The sequence below is a fragment of the Syngnathus leptorhynchus genome, chromosome 9 (genome assembly GCF_054491065.1).
Source record: "Syngnathus leptorhynchus isolate UIUO chromosome 9, UIUO_Slep, whole genome shotgun sequence".
Classification (NCBI taxonomy): domain Eukaryota; kingdom Metazoa; phylum Chordata; class Actinopteri; order Syngnathiformes; family Syngnathidae; genus Syngnathus; species Syngnathus leptorhynchus.
The window spans coordinates 9,529,085-9,546,973 of record NC_141203.1 but is presented as its reverse complement, the minus strand read 5'-3'; the positions used below and the strand labels follow the sequence as shown (position 1 = coordinate 9,546,973).

Sequence of the window (17,889 nt, the reverse complement as noted above, 5' to 3'; positions counted from 1 at the left end):
GTGGCTGTCATGTGCCTGCACCTTGTTGAAACTGCCTGCCCTGTCCTTCCCAGCCCGGCCTTGACCCTGAGGACCCAAACAACTACAGACCCATCTCTAATCTCACATTTCTATCATAACTACTGGAAGGAGCCGTCATATCTCAACTCAAGACCCACCTCCTCTCTAATGACCTGACCTGTATGAACCATTCCAATCTGGTTTCTGTACACATAACAGTACTGAAATGGCCCTACTTAGTCACAAAGAATCTCCTGCTTTCCTCTGACTAGTTCTCTCACCATCTCCTCCTTGACTGCAGTATTGCCTTCGACGCAGTAAACCTCTCCATTCTTCTCAACCGCCTTTCCAACACCACCTGGTTCAAAACCTACCTGTCTGTCAGATTTTACTACATCACCATTGACCAACAAACATCCCACACTAAACATGTACACGGAGTCTTTCAAGGGTCAGTTCTCGGCCCCATTCTCTTTACACTGCCTCGGATGCGCCTGGACGAAGCCAGGACTGCCTCGGATGTGCCCGGACAAAGCCAGGACTGCCTCGGATGCGCCTTGACCAAAACAGGGCTGCCTCGGATGCGGTCGAACCAAGGAGGGGCCGCCTCGGATGCACCTGGACCAATCCAGGACTGCCTCGGATGCGCCTGGACCAATCCAAGACAGCCTCGGATGCGCCTTGACCAAGCCAGGACTTCCTAGAATGCACCTGGTCAAAGTCAATACTGCCTTGGATGCGCCTGGACAAAGCCATTCACGACTGAACATGGACCATGCCAGGAGTGCCTCGGATATGCCTTGACAAGCCAGGACTGCCTTAGATGTCCCTGGACAACGATAGGATTTCCTTGGATACATTTGGACCAAGCCAGGACTGCCTCGGATGAGCCGGGCTGAAACCAGGACTGCCACGGATCCGCCTGGACGAAGCTAGGACTGCCTTGGATGCGCCTGAAAGATTCCTGGACTGCCTCAGATGCGCCTGGACGATCACAGGACCGCCTCGGATGCGCCCGGACGAACCCAGGACTGCCTCTGAGTGCGCCTGGATGAACCCAGGACTGCCTTTGAGTGTGCCTGGACGACACTAGGACTGCCTCGGATGCTCCTGGACGACGCCAGGACTGCACTGGACGCCCAAGAATGACGCCAGGACTACATCAATTGTGCCAGGATGACGCCAGGACTGCCTCGGATGCGCCTGGACGAAGCCACTACTCACGGATGTGCCTTTACCAAGCCAAAACTGCCTCAGATGCGCCTGGTCAAAGCCATGATTACCTAGGATGCAACCGTACAATGCCAGGACTGCCTCGGATGCGCCTGGACCAACCCAAGACTGCTTTGGATGGGCTTGAATGACACCAGGACTTCCTCGGATATACCTGTATTATGCCAGCACTGCCTCGTATGAGCCTGGACCAACCTAGGACTGCCTCGGATGCGCTTGGACCAACCCAGGACCTTCTCTGATGTGCCTGGACCAAGCCAGGACTGGCTCAAGTGCGGTTGGACTGTTCCAAGACTTCCTCGTATTTGCCAGGAAAACGCCAGCACTGCCTCGGATGCGCCTGGATGACACCAGGACTGCGTGCGATGTGCCTGTACCAAGCCAGTACTCCCTCAGGTGCGCCATGACTACACCAGACCTCATAAAATCGACCAATATAAACACTGCGCTTAATGAAACTGACACTCAACTGTTCAATCTGACCGGTCATTTGTCCCACTGCAGTTTCGAAAATACACCAAACTAATTAAGACAGATGAACCAAGAGGTGCATTCAATGTCACCAGCAGGCAGCTGGTAACCCCTTTGTATCCGGGGTCCCCTGCTCCATCTGTGAGCAGCTATGCGGCTCAAGGATCGGACTCAACGCCCATGAGAAGTGGCACCAGCAACATTGTCGCTGACCCCCTGGCCCCCTTTCCCTTAACATCATGATCGAGACATTAATTTCCTTTTAAAGTGGCTTTTAGTGTTTAGAAAATGCTATGTAAAATTGATATTTTTTTAATTATTTTTAAGAAAAAGGTAAGTAAATAGATGAAAATTGACAAGCTAAATACGTAAATTGGATAACTGTCCCTAGATACTGTTTTTATATTTGATTGTGTGTTTTATCTTTGAACAGCGTCCTTGAGTGCCATGAAAGGCGCCTTGCAAATAAAATTTATTATTATTATCACTACTATATTAAGCCATGACTGATTGACTGCCAGGTATATGCCTTTATGAAGCCATTACTGCCCGGCCTACGCCAGGGCAAAGCCATGACTGCCTGCCTGCCTAGCCTACACTCGGATGAGACCCTTGGAATCTTGGATCCCTTCCTGCCTGGTTGCCTTGCTGCCTCGCTGCCTGGCTGTCTGCCTGCCTACCTGTTCTACTCTTGAATACTACCATGACTTTCTACCTGCCAACCTGTCTTCCTGCCTGGCCTGCAACTGGATGAAGACAACTGCCTGGCTTGCATCTGGACCTGCAACAGGATGAAGCCTTGACTGCCTGCCTGACTGCCTTCCTCCCCGGCCTGCACCTGGATGAAGCCATTACTGTTCGCCTGCCTGGCCTGCGCCCGGATGAAGCCATGACTATCTTCCTGCCTGAATAGCCTACACCTGGATGAAGTTTTGACTGCCTGTCTTCCTGCCTTGGATGTGTCTGGATGAACCCATGACTGCTTGCATGCATACCTGGTCTCTGCTTGGATGAAGCCATGATTCCCTGCCTGGCCTGTCTCTTGATGAAGACGTGACTATCTGCCTTACTGACTGACATATGCCTGGATGAATTTTTGACTACTTGCCTGCCCACCTGCCTGACTTGGATGTGGATGGATGACGTTATGGCTTCCTGCATGCCCACCTGTTCTGCGCCTAGATGAAGCCATGACTGCCTCCCTGGCCTTTCCCTGGATGGAGCCATAACTGATTGTCTGCCTGCCATGAACTTGGATGAATCCATGACTGGGTTGCCTGCACCAGGATTAAACCATGACTGCCTGCCTGGTCTGCACCTGGATGAAAACGACTGCCTGCCTGGTTGGCCTGCGCCTGAATAAAGCCATGACTGCTTGCCTGCCCAGCTTGCGTTTGGATAGAGCCATGCCTGCCTTACTACTTGCCTTCCTATCTGCCTGCATGGCCTGCACCTGGATGAAGACGACAGCCTGCCTTCGTGGACTGACCTTGAATAAGTGGTTCTTTATCTGGTTTTGATCAAACCCTAGGGATCTGGTGAGCCAGTTTCGGCAGAGGCTCCACTGTGAAGGTCCAAACACACCTGATTTATCATGTTCATTTATGACATATCTGAAAAAGTCTCACAAATGTAACAGCAGAAGTCATACTGATTTGTAAATATGTACTTTCTTGCATGTTCATGTATTGTGTTGGTTTTGATCTTTGAACAAGGTGATGTTCATGCATAGCTGATTTTGTGCACCACTAAAAATCTTTCAGGTCTTGAATTTGAAAAAAAAAAAAAAGTTTTCTAGGGGTTCAAGGGGTTAACTGTTTGTGCGTATGAAACTGGTGTGGTTGGGTCCATCCAAAATGTTTAAGAACCACTGGCTTGGATGAATCCTCGACTGCCTGCATGCCTGCCTGGGCTGCGCCTGGCTAAAGCCATTACTGCCTGCCTGTCTTGACTGCGTCTGGATGTAGCCATCACTGCTACCTTAGCTGCGCCTGGATGAAGCCGTGACGGCCTGCTTTGCATGCGGCTGGATGAAGCCATGACTCCCTGCCTAGCCTATACCTGGATGAAGCCATGACTGCTTATCTGCCTGCCTGCCTGGCCTGCACCTTGATGAAGATGCCTTTCTTCCTGTCCCATGCCTGTATGGAGTCATGACTCCCTGCCTGCCTGACCTGCGCCTGGATGAAGCCATGACTGACTGCCTGCCATGCCTGCACCTTTTTAAAGATTACTGCCTTCCTGCCTGGAGGGCCTGCTCCTGAATGAAGCCATGATTACCTTCCTTCCTGCCTGCCTGGCCTGTGTCTTGATGAAGCCTTGATTGCTTGCGCGCCTGGCCTGTCCCTGGATGAAGCCAAGATTGGCTGGCCTGTGCCTGGATGAAGCCATCACTGCCTGCCTGACAACCTGGCCTGTGTCTGGATGAAGTTATTACTGCCTGACTCGCCTTGGGACGGAGCCATGACTGCTTGCTGGCCTGCACCTGGATGAAGCCACGACTGCCTTCTAAACTGCTTGCCCGAGCCTGCGTCTGGATGAAGATGGCTGCCTCCCTGCCTGTCCCGCACCTAGATGATGCCATGACTGTCTGACTGCCTGTCTTGTGCCTGGATGACTGCCTGCCTACCTGGCCTGCACCTGGATGAAGAACACTGACTGCCTGGTTTGTGCCTGGCTAAAGCCATGACTGCCTGCCTGCTTGACTGGCCTGTGCCTGGATGAAACCATTACTGCCTGACTGCCTTGGCTGCGCCTGGATGAAGCCATGATTGCCTGGCCTGCGCCTGGATGACGCCACAACTGCCTGCCTGCCTTACTGCCTGGCCTGTGCCTTGATATAGCCCTGACTGCCTGCGCATGAATTAAGCTCTGCCTGCCTGCCCTCCTTCCTGCCCCGCCTGGCTTGCCTGGCTCCAGTCTGCCTGGCCTGGCCTGAACTGCATGAAGCCATGACTCCCTGCCTGTCTGTTTACATAAAGGACGATCAATGGATTTAATTAATTGGAGTGACACAGAGGGTTTTATAAACGTGTTATTTATGTAATTGTTATTAGAATAACTCTGAATGTCATGTCAGGCCCGTTCTCAGCTCTTCGCTTGTGTTTGTCACATTTGCATACCTATTGTTTAGCCTGTTGTTGCTCGTTCATGTCTGTTCTTGGTGTTGGATTTTGACAAATAAATTTGCTCCAAAAGTGCGATTTATCCTCCGGGTGCGATTTATATATGCACTTTATTTAGCATTTTATGGCTAGTGCGACTTATACTCCAGAGCGACTTATAGTCCAAAAATTACGGTAACTGGTCCGTGACGCAAAAAAAGGTTGAGGACTGCTGCTCTAGATGGCAGTTAGTTTTCAAATGAGGTTTAAAAAAATCAGTTAGATTTCAGCCTAATATTGAGAGGAGTCAAAAAAGAAATACAACTGATTCATGAAGTAAATTTAAAGCGAACGTGTCCCATCACTACTTGTGACTCAACATTAATGTTGCAAATCATGTTTCCATGTTGAAATGAATGGGCAATAGCACATATACATGCTAGATGGTAATTTATTTTAGTATTAGCCTTGAACTAGTTCACCAAAACACCACTATGAAACTCAAATACATAGCATAAAATTCTCTTTCAATGTCTAGTCTCAAACTAAACTGAGTGCAGCAATGAACAATTTCAATGCTGTATATTCCCCCTTTCTCCAAAATTGAAACAACCTAGCTTTAAAGAGAGCAACTAAAGAGAGCAGCAGCAGAAGAGAGAGAGTGCAAGACAGGCGGAGCGAAAAGGGGGCCGGGCTAGGCTTATCGAGTGTTTTCAGCACTGTGGAGAGCTCCAGTGGCTCTGTATGTCTTGGCTGAAGCAACAACAGCATTTATCCCTGCATCTCTGTGGATTGTGCAGACTTCCTGCTGCACCTGTATCATTAAAAAGTGTTTTTGTGTTAGAGTGTGTATTTTTAAAGAAGTGGATCCTGACCGCACCAAGTTCTTTTTGTCTTCCACTTCTTTCGGAGCATGGCGATGTGTCTCTGTTTCTGATGCGTGGGATGTTCCCTCATGTTGCGCGGATCCTACTTTAGGATCTAAAGAAAAGGGGAGTGAAGTTTGGGCCAGAGGCGAGCCGCATCTGCATCACCACCAACGGCGGCGGCTGACAGGCGGTGAGTGGTCCAGATGCATTCAGCAGCCAGGATGAGGTTCCTATGTGACTTTTTAAATTCCACTTAAAGATAGAGGAGCCTGACATCTATCTGCAGGAGTGGAGCTCCTCATCGTGCATCTGCAGAAAGCCTCATTTCACACTTTTTCCCCACATTAGTGCCAATCAAAGACGTCAGAAATGAAGAAGTTTCGGAAGGTGTTGGACGGGCTGACTACCTCCTCTCCAGGTGGCGGGACTATGGGATCGCAGTCGTGTGGCAGCGCCGCTGGGACCCCCACCGCGGCACCGACCCCCAAAGAAATCGACGTGCAGGAGACGCTCGTGTCAGAAAACTTTCAGCTGTGTAAGGTGGGTGCCATGACTAAGCTTCACTCCAGCCTGGCTGCGCTTGTGTCCTCCCCGCCCTCTTTATTTACAATTCACGCACACCGTGTTGACAATGGAGCACTGCTAGGCATCCTCTGGTGTCATTTACGTTAGACGCTAGATTTAGTCATTTGATACTCGGGTGAAAGTTGTTCACAACACAACAAAGGCGCTACCTCATTTTGATATATACATATTTGTAATTTTTTGTTGCGCCCCCTTAGACTCATCCATTAGTCATCCATCTGGCAAAGCTGACATGTGGCCGCAGTTTAGGGAAGCTCCTACCAGTATGTGTGTGTGTATCCCGCTCGTGTGATCCAAGAGCCCGGAGAGCATGTCGATGAAGAGCAGCCTTCGTGTTGCATCAGCAAGCACACATGAATGGTGTGGAGGCGATGACATAACCGGTGTCCCTCCCTTGCATACAAAGTGCACACAAGAGGGACCCTGCAGTACTGTCCTCATAGTTGATGTGCTTTTCACTCAGGGGGTGGGGGGCTCGTGCCGATATGCGTGCTAGTGTGTGCCGGGGTTATACAGTAGGTGTATTTATAGCACGATGCATTTCGGGGCCGACTGCAGTGATTATTCCCTGCGCCCGAAAGAAAAGGCTGAATTTTGGCGAGCTGTGTGAATAATTCATTAAGAAGCCAGGAGAATGTGGGTTGTTTGCGCTGCTGTATTTTTGAGTGGAGGGAGGGGTGGGAGTTTGTCTTTTATTCTTACCAAGGGATTGGAGGAGGAAGAGGAGGCGGTGGTTTATTCACAAGTCAAGGATGCTGCAGAGCAGCCTCGACAGGCTGGCTCGCAGGCAGACTGGAAGAAGAAAGTGCTGGAAAACCAGCGGCGGGATTGTCGAGTCCCATGCCGGAAGCTGCGCCTTCTTGCTGAGTGCTTTCATGCACTGTTGATATTAAATCCACTGTTTTGATCGGAGCTCACATGTAAAAAGCACAAGTGCATTGAATTTCACCTCTGCACCACGTGTTTGTGTGTGTGTATGTGTGTGTGTGTAGGTGAGTTACACAGTGGGAGGAAAATGCAATCACAGCCTAGCCTCCATCCATTTCCCACCCATACAGAGTTCAAAGTGTGACGGACAGGTTGTAAAATCGTTCATGTGCTGTATTATCGGTCTTGTATCTATTTCTATCATCCCCCTATATGGGATTGAAGGGGAAAAAAACGAATACTGACTAATATCAGGTGGTGCCTATGTCATTTATGAAGTCAAATGGTTTGCTGGTTGTTAGAGGGTGTACAGTTCTGGAAAATATGATCAGTTTCTTAGATTTAGCTATTTATAGGCACGTTTAATTATTTCATTTCATTATCTCAAAAAAAGTTTTTACAAACATGAACGCACCGGAGAAGGCTATGTAATATTTTTACTTTGTCATGGTGATGTCACTGCATGCAGTGGAGTGTGTTTGTGTGTGGGAGTTTTCTGGTTAACTTGGTTAAAGTTAGTTATGACTTGCGTCCTCACCGTTGCAGTGTGGGAAGTTGCCACAACTCCTTTTGTTTGGATCCCGTTTTCACGTGTTTCAATTTCAAAGCAGACTGCAGTGGAAATTGTGTTCACAGAAGTGGCAGAAAAAGCTTTTATTGAACTCTCCCTCGAACGGAATGAAATCAAGGGAGAAATTTGAGGTAGCAGGTGCCTGATCGGCTCATTGAATCTTTCCTCTCATTTCTAAGATGAAGAGGCTGAGAGAAGATGAGCTGCGAATCACTCGCAAGCTTTTCTTCTTGGTTATTGTTATCGTGGAGCTAACATGCACCACCCTGTATAAAATGTGTTGTTTAATTCCTGCAGAATCTTGCTTTAACAAACACCAAGCAGAAAAGAGTATCAAAACAATGCCTCTTAAAAATAGCACTCAGTCTGGCTCACTCCCAACGGTGTTTTCAAATTGACCCACAAATGTCTTTCCATAATCGGCTTTAATGTGTTACATTAGCATGAATCATTCACATTGCTGTTGCAGAGGTGAAACACTAAATGAAAAAAAACACAAACCATATGCTCTTAAAATTAAAGCACCACATGGCCCACACAAAACCAAAAGACTTTCTTTGCTTTACTCTCGTTGAAATGTCAGCACACAGTGAGTGCAAACAGGACCGAAAGGGAACAATGTGTGCTCCAAATATCTGTCAGCGATTAGAGAACATAAAAAAAAAATAGATGGCAAAGGCTGCTTCAAATTAAAACAGTTTTGGAATACATATACAACAATGCACTTGAAATTAGCAATCCAGACCTGCTCAACACAATGACTGTTAAACCAGATTTAAAAACAAAAAAATACCTACTCCTTAAATAAAATCCTTACTCTTCTGCCTTCCTCTGCATGATGTGCGTACACTCACGGCCAACAATGAGGCGCTCTATTGCAGCCACACTGGCGGACTATCTGTAGGATGCATTTTCACGTGTGTAGGCGTAGCTAGCTGTCTAACTGCCTGTCACAATTGCATTGTATAACTGTTAACTGCAAGTGTCCTTATAGCCCCACTTTTAGTCACGCCCCTAAAATCTAGAAACATTACATGGTGAAAACGCTTTTTATTTATTTTATTTTATTCTGTCTTTTGTTTTCTTTGTTTTAACAAACATGTATCTATGACTTGTCGTTATTGTAGAATTTTGTTGTTGCTTGCATGGACATAATTAAAATAGCAGTTATTTAAATTAATGCATACAAACACAACATTCTTGTTTTCCATGCTCTGCATATAGTTTACAGTGTTGGTTTTGGCACGCGTCGAGGGCCTGGAGGATGGTTTAAAAAATAACTTGGATGCCCCAATAAAGAGGCCACTTGACACGCACACATTATCACACGTGTTTGAGTGCTAACTGATTAATATTTTAGGATCCAGAGCTTGTTAAAATGTCCACCCCTGGGACATCTTCAGGCCATTTCCATTTATAATATCCTTAAAAGAATCACTAAGAACAAAATGATAATTGCGATGACCCAGTAACATCACTTTGAATGCAAAAAAAAAAATCCTTTCATTGTGAATTAGGATAATCAGACACATTTTATAGGAAAATGTAATGACTTTTTAAATGTCTTTTTTTCAAGTTAGTCTCCTGCTGAGGATTAATTGGACTGTAAAGAGTTTCAGTTGTGCTAATATGTGTTCAACATCTGGAGTTGATACCTAGGAGCTTGAAATGTGTGAATCATTCTTAAGTTTATTTCCTTCTTGATTTCTTTGTACCCTATACTGTCTGTTTATAAAGTGTCCCCTGTGTTTTCTTTGGGTGGAAGGTGTACCCCAGGTTATTTGTAAAAATCCACTTCCTGGTTTGTGCCTATCTTAGCAATTGTAACAGCAGCTCAGCAAACAAACGCTTCTCGTTACTCCTTTTGATCGGAATACATTTTTACGCTCTACTTCAGTTAGTCTGCTAAGTAGTGCTGCTCAATATGATTTTAAAAGCTCTGTAATATTGCTCATCGTAGCAGGATGTGGCGGCGGTTCAGTAACGACGACTTGATGCTTTTGTACGTATTATATTGACAGTTTTACAAGGAAATGAGCCTTTCAAACTGCATAAAAAAAGTCCTTAGTTTGTTTAGAAGGCATTGGCAGAGGAAGGATTAAATCTCATCTGTGGTAAATTTGCTGAGGAAAAACATAGCAAGGCTGTGCATGATGAAAAGCAGATTTCGACGTGGCCTCAGAGAGAGACTTGTGGTCTATTCTCGGTAACTAGAAATAAATGCTTGACAAGTTGAGGCTGCTCTGTTCCCTTCTGGTGATCTTTGAAATCCTTTGTCTGACATCACCTCGTCACGTTTGCGGCAACACTGCAGACTCTCAATGGGTGTGATGACTCAGTCTGATGGACTTCCAACTCGTCTCATATTACCATGTGTCAGAGGCCTCGAGGGGTTTCTCGAGTAAGGAGGAGGTGATGTTAGGCTAAAATGGAAAGCTGACAAAAGTAATGACAGCGAATCTATGTTTGACCTTCACTTAGAACACGGAAGTGTGCGGCAATGGTAAAAGCAGTTTGGCCTTCTTAATCAGGTGCTGTTTGGTGCAAAAGGAGTCTTGAGTGACGCCAGCATGTGCAGTCTCAGCAACAGACTCTCATTCCCTTAAGTAAACTTTTGCAATCACTCTCTCAAAAATGGATCTCCTGGCAAGTTGGGGAGGGAGGGGGTGAACTCTCCTGGCAGGCTCAAGGAAATATGTCTGCTCCTGGTTGCACATAGCAATGCACTCCGCTTTTTTCCACTTCAAAATCTTGACTTTAAATTGTCAATAGATGTAAACGTGAGTGTGAATTTTCATTAGTGTTCCTGGTTGGTGACCATTGAAGAGAGCGCGTATTCTGCTGGCGGTAGGATTTGACTCACCCGTGACCCTAACTAAGGCAAGCGCAATAGAAAATGTGGGTTGCAATACTATCAGGAGAATTCCATCTGTCATCGCCATTGCAACCACACATCACCTACTTTAGTGCTCCATAATTTTAATGATCCAGTCAGGGACAACAGAACAAAAACTTTTGTCAAAGCTGCACTAAAAAAAGTGCCTTCATAAGTCTGAGAATTCTTAAAAGACAAGGTTTACTGGCGTTTCTTTGACAGCTGCTGTGTGTTGGGGATGGAAAATCATCTTCAAGGAATCGGATACATTACTAGTTTTTGTGAAGTAGTTTTTATTCAGTTTTTCAAAATTCTCTCTCTACTCAGTCCGTAGGTTGCTCTTTCACATCGTCTGAGCTTTTCAAACAGCCTCTCCTTGCATTCCAGTGCATTCCTCTTTAACAGATCAAGCCAGACGAGGGTGTCTCTTCTCAGGCCATGCTTGATAAAGCGGCGCATCAATACGTCATTTTAGTGACCTGTGGCTTCCTAGTTTAGTGTAAATTCTTTTATACGAGGTTGTATATCTAACCCAAAAAAATGAGCCCAGTGTGGTGTGGTTGATTTGTTCAAGCTATTAACTCAAAAATTAGTTCATTGCCAGCACAAAGTGGATATTTGACGGCATCAATGGCAGTGAATGAGATAAAAGAAAAAAAAACACTTAACCACTGCCTGACACAATGTACTTTGTTTTCTGTAACCACGGCATCGTTATCTTTCAAAGACTTGTTCACATAGTTTTAAACAAGTTTATATAGGTAAAAAACAAAGATGTCAGAGGTGTGATTGGCAATTTTATGGATGATGCGTTTAATGCAATAATAAAAAAAAATCAGATTCAATTATTAAATGTAGACATATAGTCGCACACAACCAACAAATGACCTTCTCCTTAATGGAAGTGATTCAAATATCAACACACCACTCGTGTATGTATATTTATGGTGCTGACGAAAGCTGTACAGTAGGCCGAACATCTTTTTGCATACATTTTAAAACAATGACAATAAGGAGCTTTCTCGAAAGCGTGGAGAGAAGTGCAACGCAGATGAAAATCTTTTTATTTGAATAGCATTAGAGGAAGAACATGATCCTCAGTCATGGACATTTACCAATGCGCCATTCAAAACAGAGCTTCTTAGCAGTCTTTTATCATTTTCGTTCACATTTGTGATTTATTCATAAGTGCCAGCAATGTGTTTATATTCCCCCCCCCCGTTCAAATGAAGCGGTACACAAATTAATTTTGGCACCTCTTATGCAAGCTCAGAAGAGCCAGAACATTGGTTTTAGGTGGTTGTTGCAGAGTTATTGTGATTAAAAATTGGCTTTTCAAGACATGAGGTCTCAAATTTGTTTGAAGAATTAGACGTGTTGTGGTACACTCTTGAAGCATTAATGAAGTTCCCATTGAGTTGAGTGATTGTGTAAATGAAAGTGTGAATGCTTGTCTGTCTCCATATGTCCCCTGTAAATGACTGGCGACCACTTTTGGTGTGTTGTCCGCATTTTACTCCAAGCCGGGAGAGGCTCCAGCTCACTGCGATAGACGAGACAGAATTTAGAATGTGTTGGTGAAAATTAGGATGTATTTATGGACAATTTATGTTGCAGTATCGGGGTAAATATGTGATGTTTATTTATACTCCCTCTACTAATTGACTTTCTTCATCAGGGTTCGTTGAAACACTAAGCAGCAGACATAATCCAATCGTGGTTTTTAGTGTCTGTTGCAAATGGGCTCCATGAAGCCCTGGTGTTGTCATAACGATCTCCTCCTTCTCCGTTCTACAAATTGATGCTTTCAACCTACACTTTTATCTGCGGAAACATACACCTAACATTTTGCATTGACCTGAAAGGTTTGTCTGGTTAAAGGCCACCAGACATTGTGTAATGATTTTCTAGCAGACGCTGAGATTTTTTTACAATAATAAATAGATACATATATTTTGCAGCAATTTTCAATCATGCTGGGTTCCAAACCGGGTCGCAGAACAAAGAACAAAGTAAATTTCGAACCCGCCACTGTATATTTATTATTTCTGGTAGTTTTTAGGTGAGGTTAGGAAAGAAAATAATTATAGGATGTTGATTTACTTTTGCAAATGCATTTGTAAATAATTTTCAACTGTATTATATAAATATTTGTTCATTTTTTTGCTAATAAAAATGATGACAGATTAGTAGATGTAGCGGATGTTCTTTTCCACTTTAAAATAACTTACTCCATTTCCATTACTGTGAACAATGGCGCAAGCATGGAGCGATGCTTCTGGGTTTTGGTTTTCAGCCTCTGTGCTCTCATACCACACACTTATCCCTGCTTGTGCTCTTGAGTGCGTGCATTCATGTGCTGTGCAGAAGGAAATGCTTATCAGCCTCCAAATCTGCCATGAATGTGACGCTTTCAGCAAAACAAACACAATAAGCCTATTTTTGGACATAGTTAGAACCCAGCCATGACATACTTTCTTTTTCCTCATCCTCTCAATGTCAGGTTTATATTGTTTCGTTTTATCAGTACCTGCCAAAGTGGAAAAACATCCCTTATAAATTTGAACACAATTTACCTTTAAAGGTCTGCTTTGATACTTCAGCAGAATGCCTTGAAAACATCCACATTTAAATTATTAATTTTTCTGTAGGACAGTTGGTCTAGTCATGAGGAATTTTCAAAGAACTGATTTTCATAATGTATTGGCTTTACCAGCATAATTAATGGTATGCACTTATCTAAGATCTCAAGCCTGTAAATTTCTAACATGAAAAATCATAAATGCTAAATTTTTTTAAATTAACCACTCTATCAGAAATAAGCTAGTGTGATGATTACTACGCTCAATATTTGTAGCTATAGGTGCTCAGTGTACAACAACGGGCTGGCAGTAAGAGACATGGGCGCTGCTTTCTATTTATAGAAACAGAGGTCTAGACCATCTCTGCAGCTCAACACTGTTTGGAGAGTGATAGAGAGAAAACAGTGGGTGGCATGAGGTGGTAGAAGGCGCTTTAGGATTCACGTGTCGGGCTATCGAATAGGACATCAGCCGTGTGCGCTTACAGATTGTGTGGACCGAGATGAGCAACACAAGAGAGCGAGAAAAAGGGGAGGCGGGATTACAATGCGGAGAAGAGTTGATGTAATGCAGCTTCTGGGAGCGTTAACATTGCTTCAAATGCATATCTTGGCCACCATCCACTTTACATGAAGGGACTCCTTTTGATGTTTTATTGTGGCGATGTGATTTATATAATGAGTAGGCAACCTGAGGTTGAAAACAAAATCTTGAATTTTCATGAAAAAGCAGCCAGTAAGTGTTTTTCCGAGGCCCTTATGCAAACACATACAAAGATGGAAAATGGAAAGATCAAACTGTCTTTACAAAAAGCAATATAGTAAAAGACAGGGAAGAAAAATAGCTTTACAGCAGCGTCGTCAAGCTTGCAATATGTATGAGCTGCTCTCGGAATCATCAGAGTAAATGCACTTCTCATCCACTTCTCGGCTGTCTTGTATGTATATGTGGGGGTGGCTCGTCTGTCTCCCAGCAACAGTGCACTCGAGTGGGGTCAGAGCACCTACCGGGGTCTGGTGGAAACTCCCGGAGGACACGTGTGTGTTTGTTTGTCGGATGTGTACATGAATGGCTTTTGTCTTTGTTTTCAATGTGGCCGCTTTGATTCTTGACAACATGGTGAAAGAATGATTCATTTATCATATTTCTTGTCAATATCTGCAACACATATTTTGGAAAAATAGCTCGACATTTCTTTGGAAATTGCACATAAAGAAAAATGCCTTCACTGAAAGACCAAAATCAGAATGATTTTTATGTCAGAAAACCCACTGATGGTGTGAAAATGCCACATTGATCCTTTGATGCTTTCAGAGATGAGGTCTTGCAACATTAGCGGAGGTTTCACAAGTTATGAGGAATCTTGTGTGCCACGAAGCCTGAGGCTCTCCACGCTTAGCTTTCTAGTCATGTAATATTATTATAAAACACCGTATCCTGTATGTGTTTTTATCCGACCTGGTCATGCTGTGCTTAAAATCCGGCAACATTTCTGATTGGCTATTACTACATCAGTGACATTTCGACGCCATTCTCCGACGAGTTCTTTTTAATTGCAGCTAGTTGCTGAATCCCGCACACTGTGTATAACCTAACCTTACCTGCAACCCTAATTAGGAAAGGCACCAAAGGAAATGAATGGATGGCCACAAAATGTCTTTTTTTTTTTCAAGCAGCGTTTGTTTTGTATTGGAATTTACAGCAGCCACAAAAATAGACCACATTCACACTGGTTCAAATGATTTCATATCGCTCTGTGTGTTGTTTCTCATTTTCCTCTATCTATTTGGATCAGCACTGAGCGAATTCACCGTGTTTGTCCACAGACGCTCATATTATCCTTCCAAATTCATGCCTGTGCATGCTTAATTAAAGCTCAAAGGCCCGGGAGATGAAAGAGAGCAGAGGGGTTATACAACTCTGGCAGTTAGACGCAAACAAACAACCTCGACTTTTGTTCAGGAGATAAAAATCTTTTTTTAGCATCAGTCGCATTATAATTGTTCTAGCTGTCACGGCACTTCCACACCGGTAATGTCCATGCCTTCACATCTAAGTGGAGCAGATTATGGTAAGCGAGACAAAACTGAGAAATGACCGTTCCACTGCATACAAGGAATTTTGTGTGAGGATGGAGAAAAATGCTCGTTCACCTTATCAAGTCTTACATCGACTGTTGTCAAGGATCAACTTGAACCAGTTTAGTTTTTGATCATATTTGGAACTCTGGTATGTACGAGACAGCTAACCTTGTAAACTTGTATTTGAAATTCAATCAGAATTGAGCTCATCAAAATTCTGCTTCATTGTCACTGTTGTCTTCAATTATGTCCATGTACAATGAGTAGAATGCCTGTGTGGAATTAAAGCACTCCCTTGAGAATGTGTGTTTTTTTTTTTAAATAACTTACCGGTGTTTGACGACGGGAAGATAATTAAAAAATGTGTCCATTTCTACTTTTCACGATCGGCATACAAATCTTACATCAACCTACTGCATTGATTACAGTTTGTTCTTGAGTTTTTACATATATAAACCTCCTAAAAATGTTCAGAAGCGTCATAAAGTGGACAAAACTGACTATTTTTTTCAGACAGCAATTATAAATTATTATTAATACATATTTCATCAACCTACTCCATCAATTAGTTTAATCCTGAGTTTTTACACATTTCAACCCCCCTAAAAATTATCAAAAGTGTGAACACAGCTAATTTATTTTTTCAGACAGCAATTTATCGTGATCATTTTTTTTTAATGATTGATTGTCACGACAAAATAACACTTTTTTCCGTGAAACATGGCAATTTGAAAACGCAGACTTTCAGTAAACTGCACCTAACCTTGCCTGTCTGTAGCTGAAAACGTGGACACCATATTCTTTTGATTTGGAAAAAGCAAGGGAGCCTTTTTATGAAAACACTTTTGTTGCCTATTATTGGCAGTAGCTTAAACTTTTCATTGAATTAAATGTCAAAGATTTTCTAAAGTAAAGTCTATATTGTTTTTTAAAAAAGCACAATTTCAACTGAGAACTGAATAATAGAATGTCCCATTAGCAGGCAGAAAACGTTGCTGAAGTTGTTTTGCATGTTTGTCTTGCAGACGGTGCGCCACGGTTTCCCCTACCAGCCCACCGCTTTGGCCTTTGACCCTGTGCAGAAGATTCTGGCAATCGGTTCCAGATCAGGTGGTGTTCGGATGTATCCTTGCCATCTGGTCACAGAGACGCGCCAACCAACTGTATGTACACAAACTAAACAATTGTGCGTGAGATCCTATACAAGAAGGGCAACGGCAAACGCCACCGCTGAGAATTTTCATTTCGGCTGGTCTTTGTTTTGCCACAAAAATATCCTTTATCGTTACCTGTGCCGATGATATGAACAGGACTTGTTTCGCTTCACAAAATCTCACGGAGACGTCCGACATGGGCTGAGGGAAAAAACCCATTTGGCTTTATCCCGACAATAATCAAGGATCCTTCAAGGGGAAATTCAATTTACACTCTGTTTTATATTTTTGTGGCACCACACAGAGAAGCTTGAACATGCAGTATGAGATGTTAGATTGAACAGGTGTCAAAAATGATTGTGACCTCGAAGTGAGTTTCAGGGGTGATATTTTGCTGCCAGTTGTAATTTTGTAACGCTAGCATTGTTGTTCCAAAGCTTCGAGTGGAGGTGAAAATGTGTCATGCAAATGAGCAAACTAAAAACTATTGGTTAAAATCTGCGACGTGTGAATTCTTACGGGTAGCATTTTTCTAGTATGTCTAGTATGCAAGGGCCTCCTCCTCCTCTTCTTCCTTTCCGCCTTGTCATTTCATATTGCACAGCTGTCATGTCGCATGCTCAAAAGTGTCCCTCCAACCGCCCACGCCCTGGGTCACTCGGCCACAAGGAAAGGAGATGGCGTGTCAGTGGGACCTAGGTAGAAGATTACACTTTCATAAATACACAGTGTTCCCAGCATCCCCGTAGGGAACCTGAGGCAGAGGCAGCAAACAATTATCGATGCTGCAGTTGTTACGCCGCTGGTCCTGCTGAGGTAAATGATGAACAGACACGGTGTTCTGCCACTAACAGAAATTAGGGGGAGGGGGGGGGAGAAAAAAAATACATTGAAAGGCTAGAATGAGAGATGCGGTGTTGTTTTGCGAGAAAGTGAATCCTAGAGTGGGAGATAAAAGGCGGATAAAGAGGTGGCTGATGAAAAGCTATTAAAACAAGTCTTGATTACGTGATAAGCTCAGGCAAATGAAGCAACGTGATCCGCTTTGTAGCGCCTGACAATGGTGCCATCGCTTCCCTTGAAATTCCAGCGCTTGGCTGCAAAGTGAAACGGAGATTGCGGCTGGATGGAAGCCCTTGAGTGACTTAGCATTTGTATTGACATGCTGCACACATCTCGCCGTGCTCTCACGAGGGCCCTTGCTGGTTCTCTTTCTCCATCGCCACACTTTGTGTTTTACTGTTTTTCGTCTGGCACCCCACTGCCTTTACCTCCCCTTGACTAAATCTCACGTTTATTACGCTCTCGCTTTCTCCATCCACAGCCATACTCCCTCGGTGTCCACCTGTCACCGTCATTCCCATTTATTTCTGCAATGCAGCAAAATGGTGGAACTTGTTTGTAATAGAACCACAATCACATCGAAGTGACTAATAC

General features: G+C 44.0%; 1 protein-coding gene across 17 annotated transcripts in view; it reads left to right on the top strand.

Annotated features, from left to right (window-relative positions):
- stxbp5l (syntaxin binding protein 5L) overlaps positions 1-17,889 on the top strand; it is an 89,170-nt gene that overhangs the window by 22,620 nt on the left and 48,661 nt on the right. For all 17 annotated transcript variants that reach the window (XM_085921202.1, XM_085921210.1, XM_085921213.1 and 14 more), the window contains 3 exons: positions 5,787-5,867; positions 6,026-6,217; positions 16,324-16,421. In XM_085921202.1, the coding sequence (XP_085777328.1) occupies positions 6,047-6,217; positions 16,324-16,421 (269 nt within the window). In that variant the 5' untranslated portion in view covers positions 5,787-5,867; positions 6,026-6,046. The remainder of the gene's footprint in view (positions 1-5,786; positions 5,868-6,025; positions 6,218-16,323; positions 16,422-17,889) is intronic.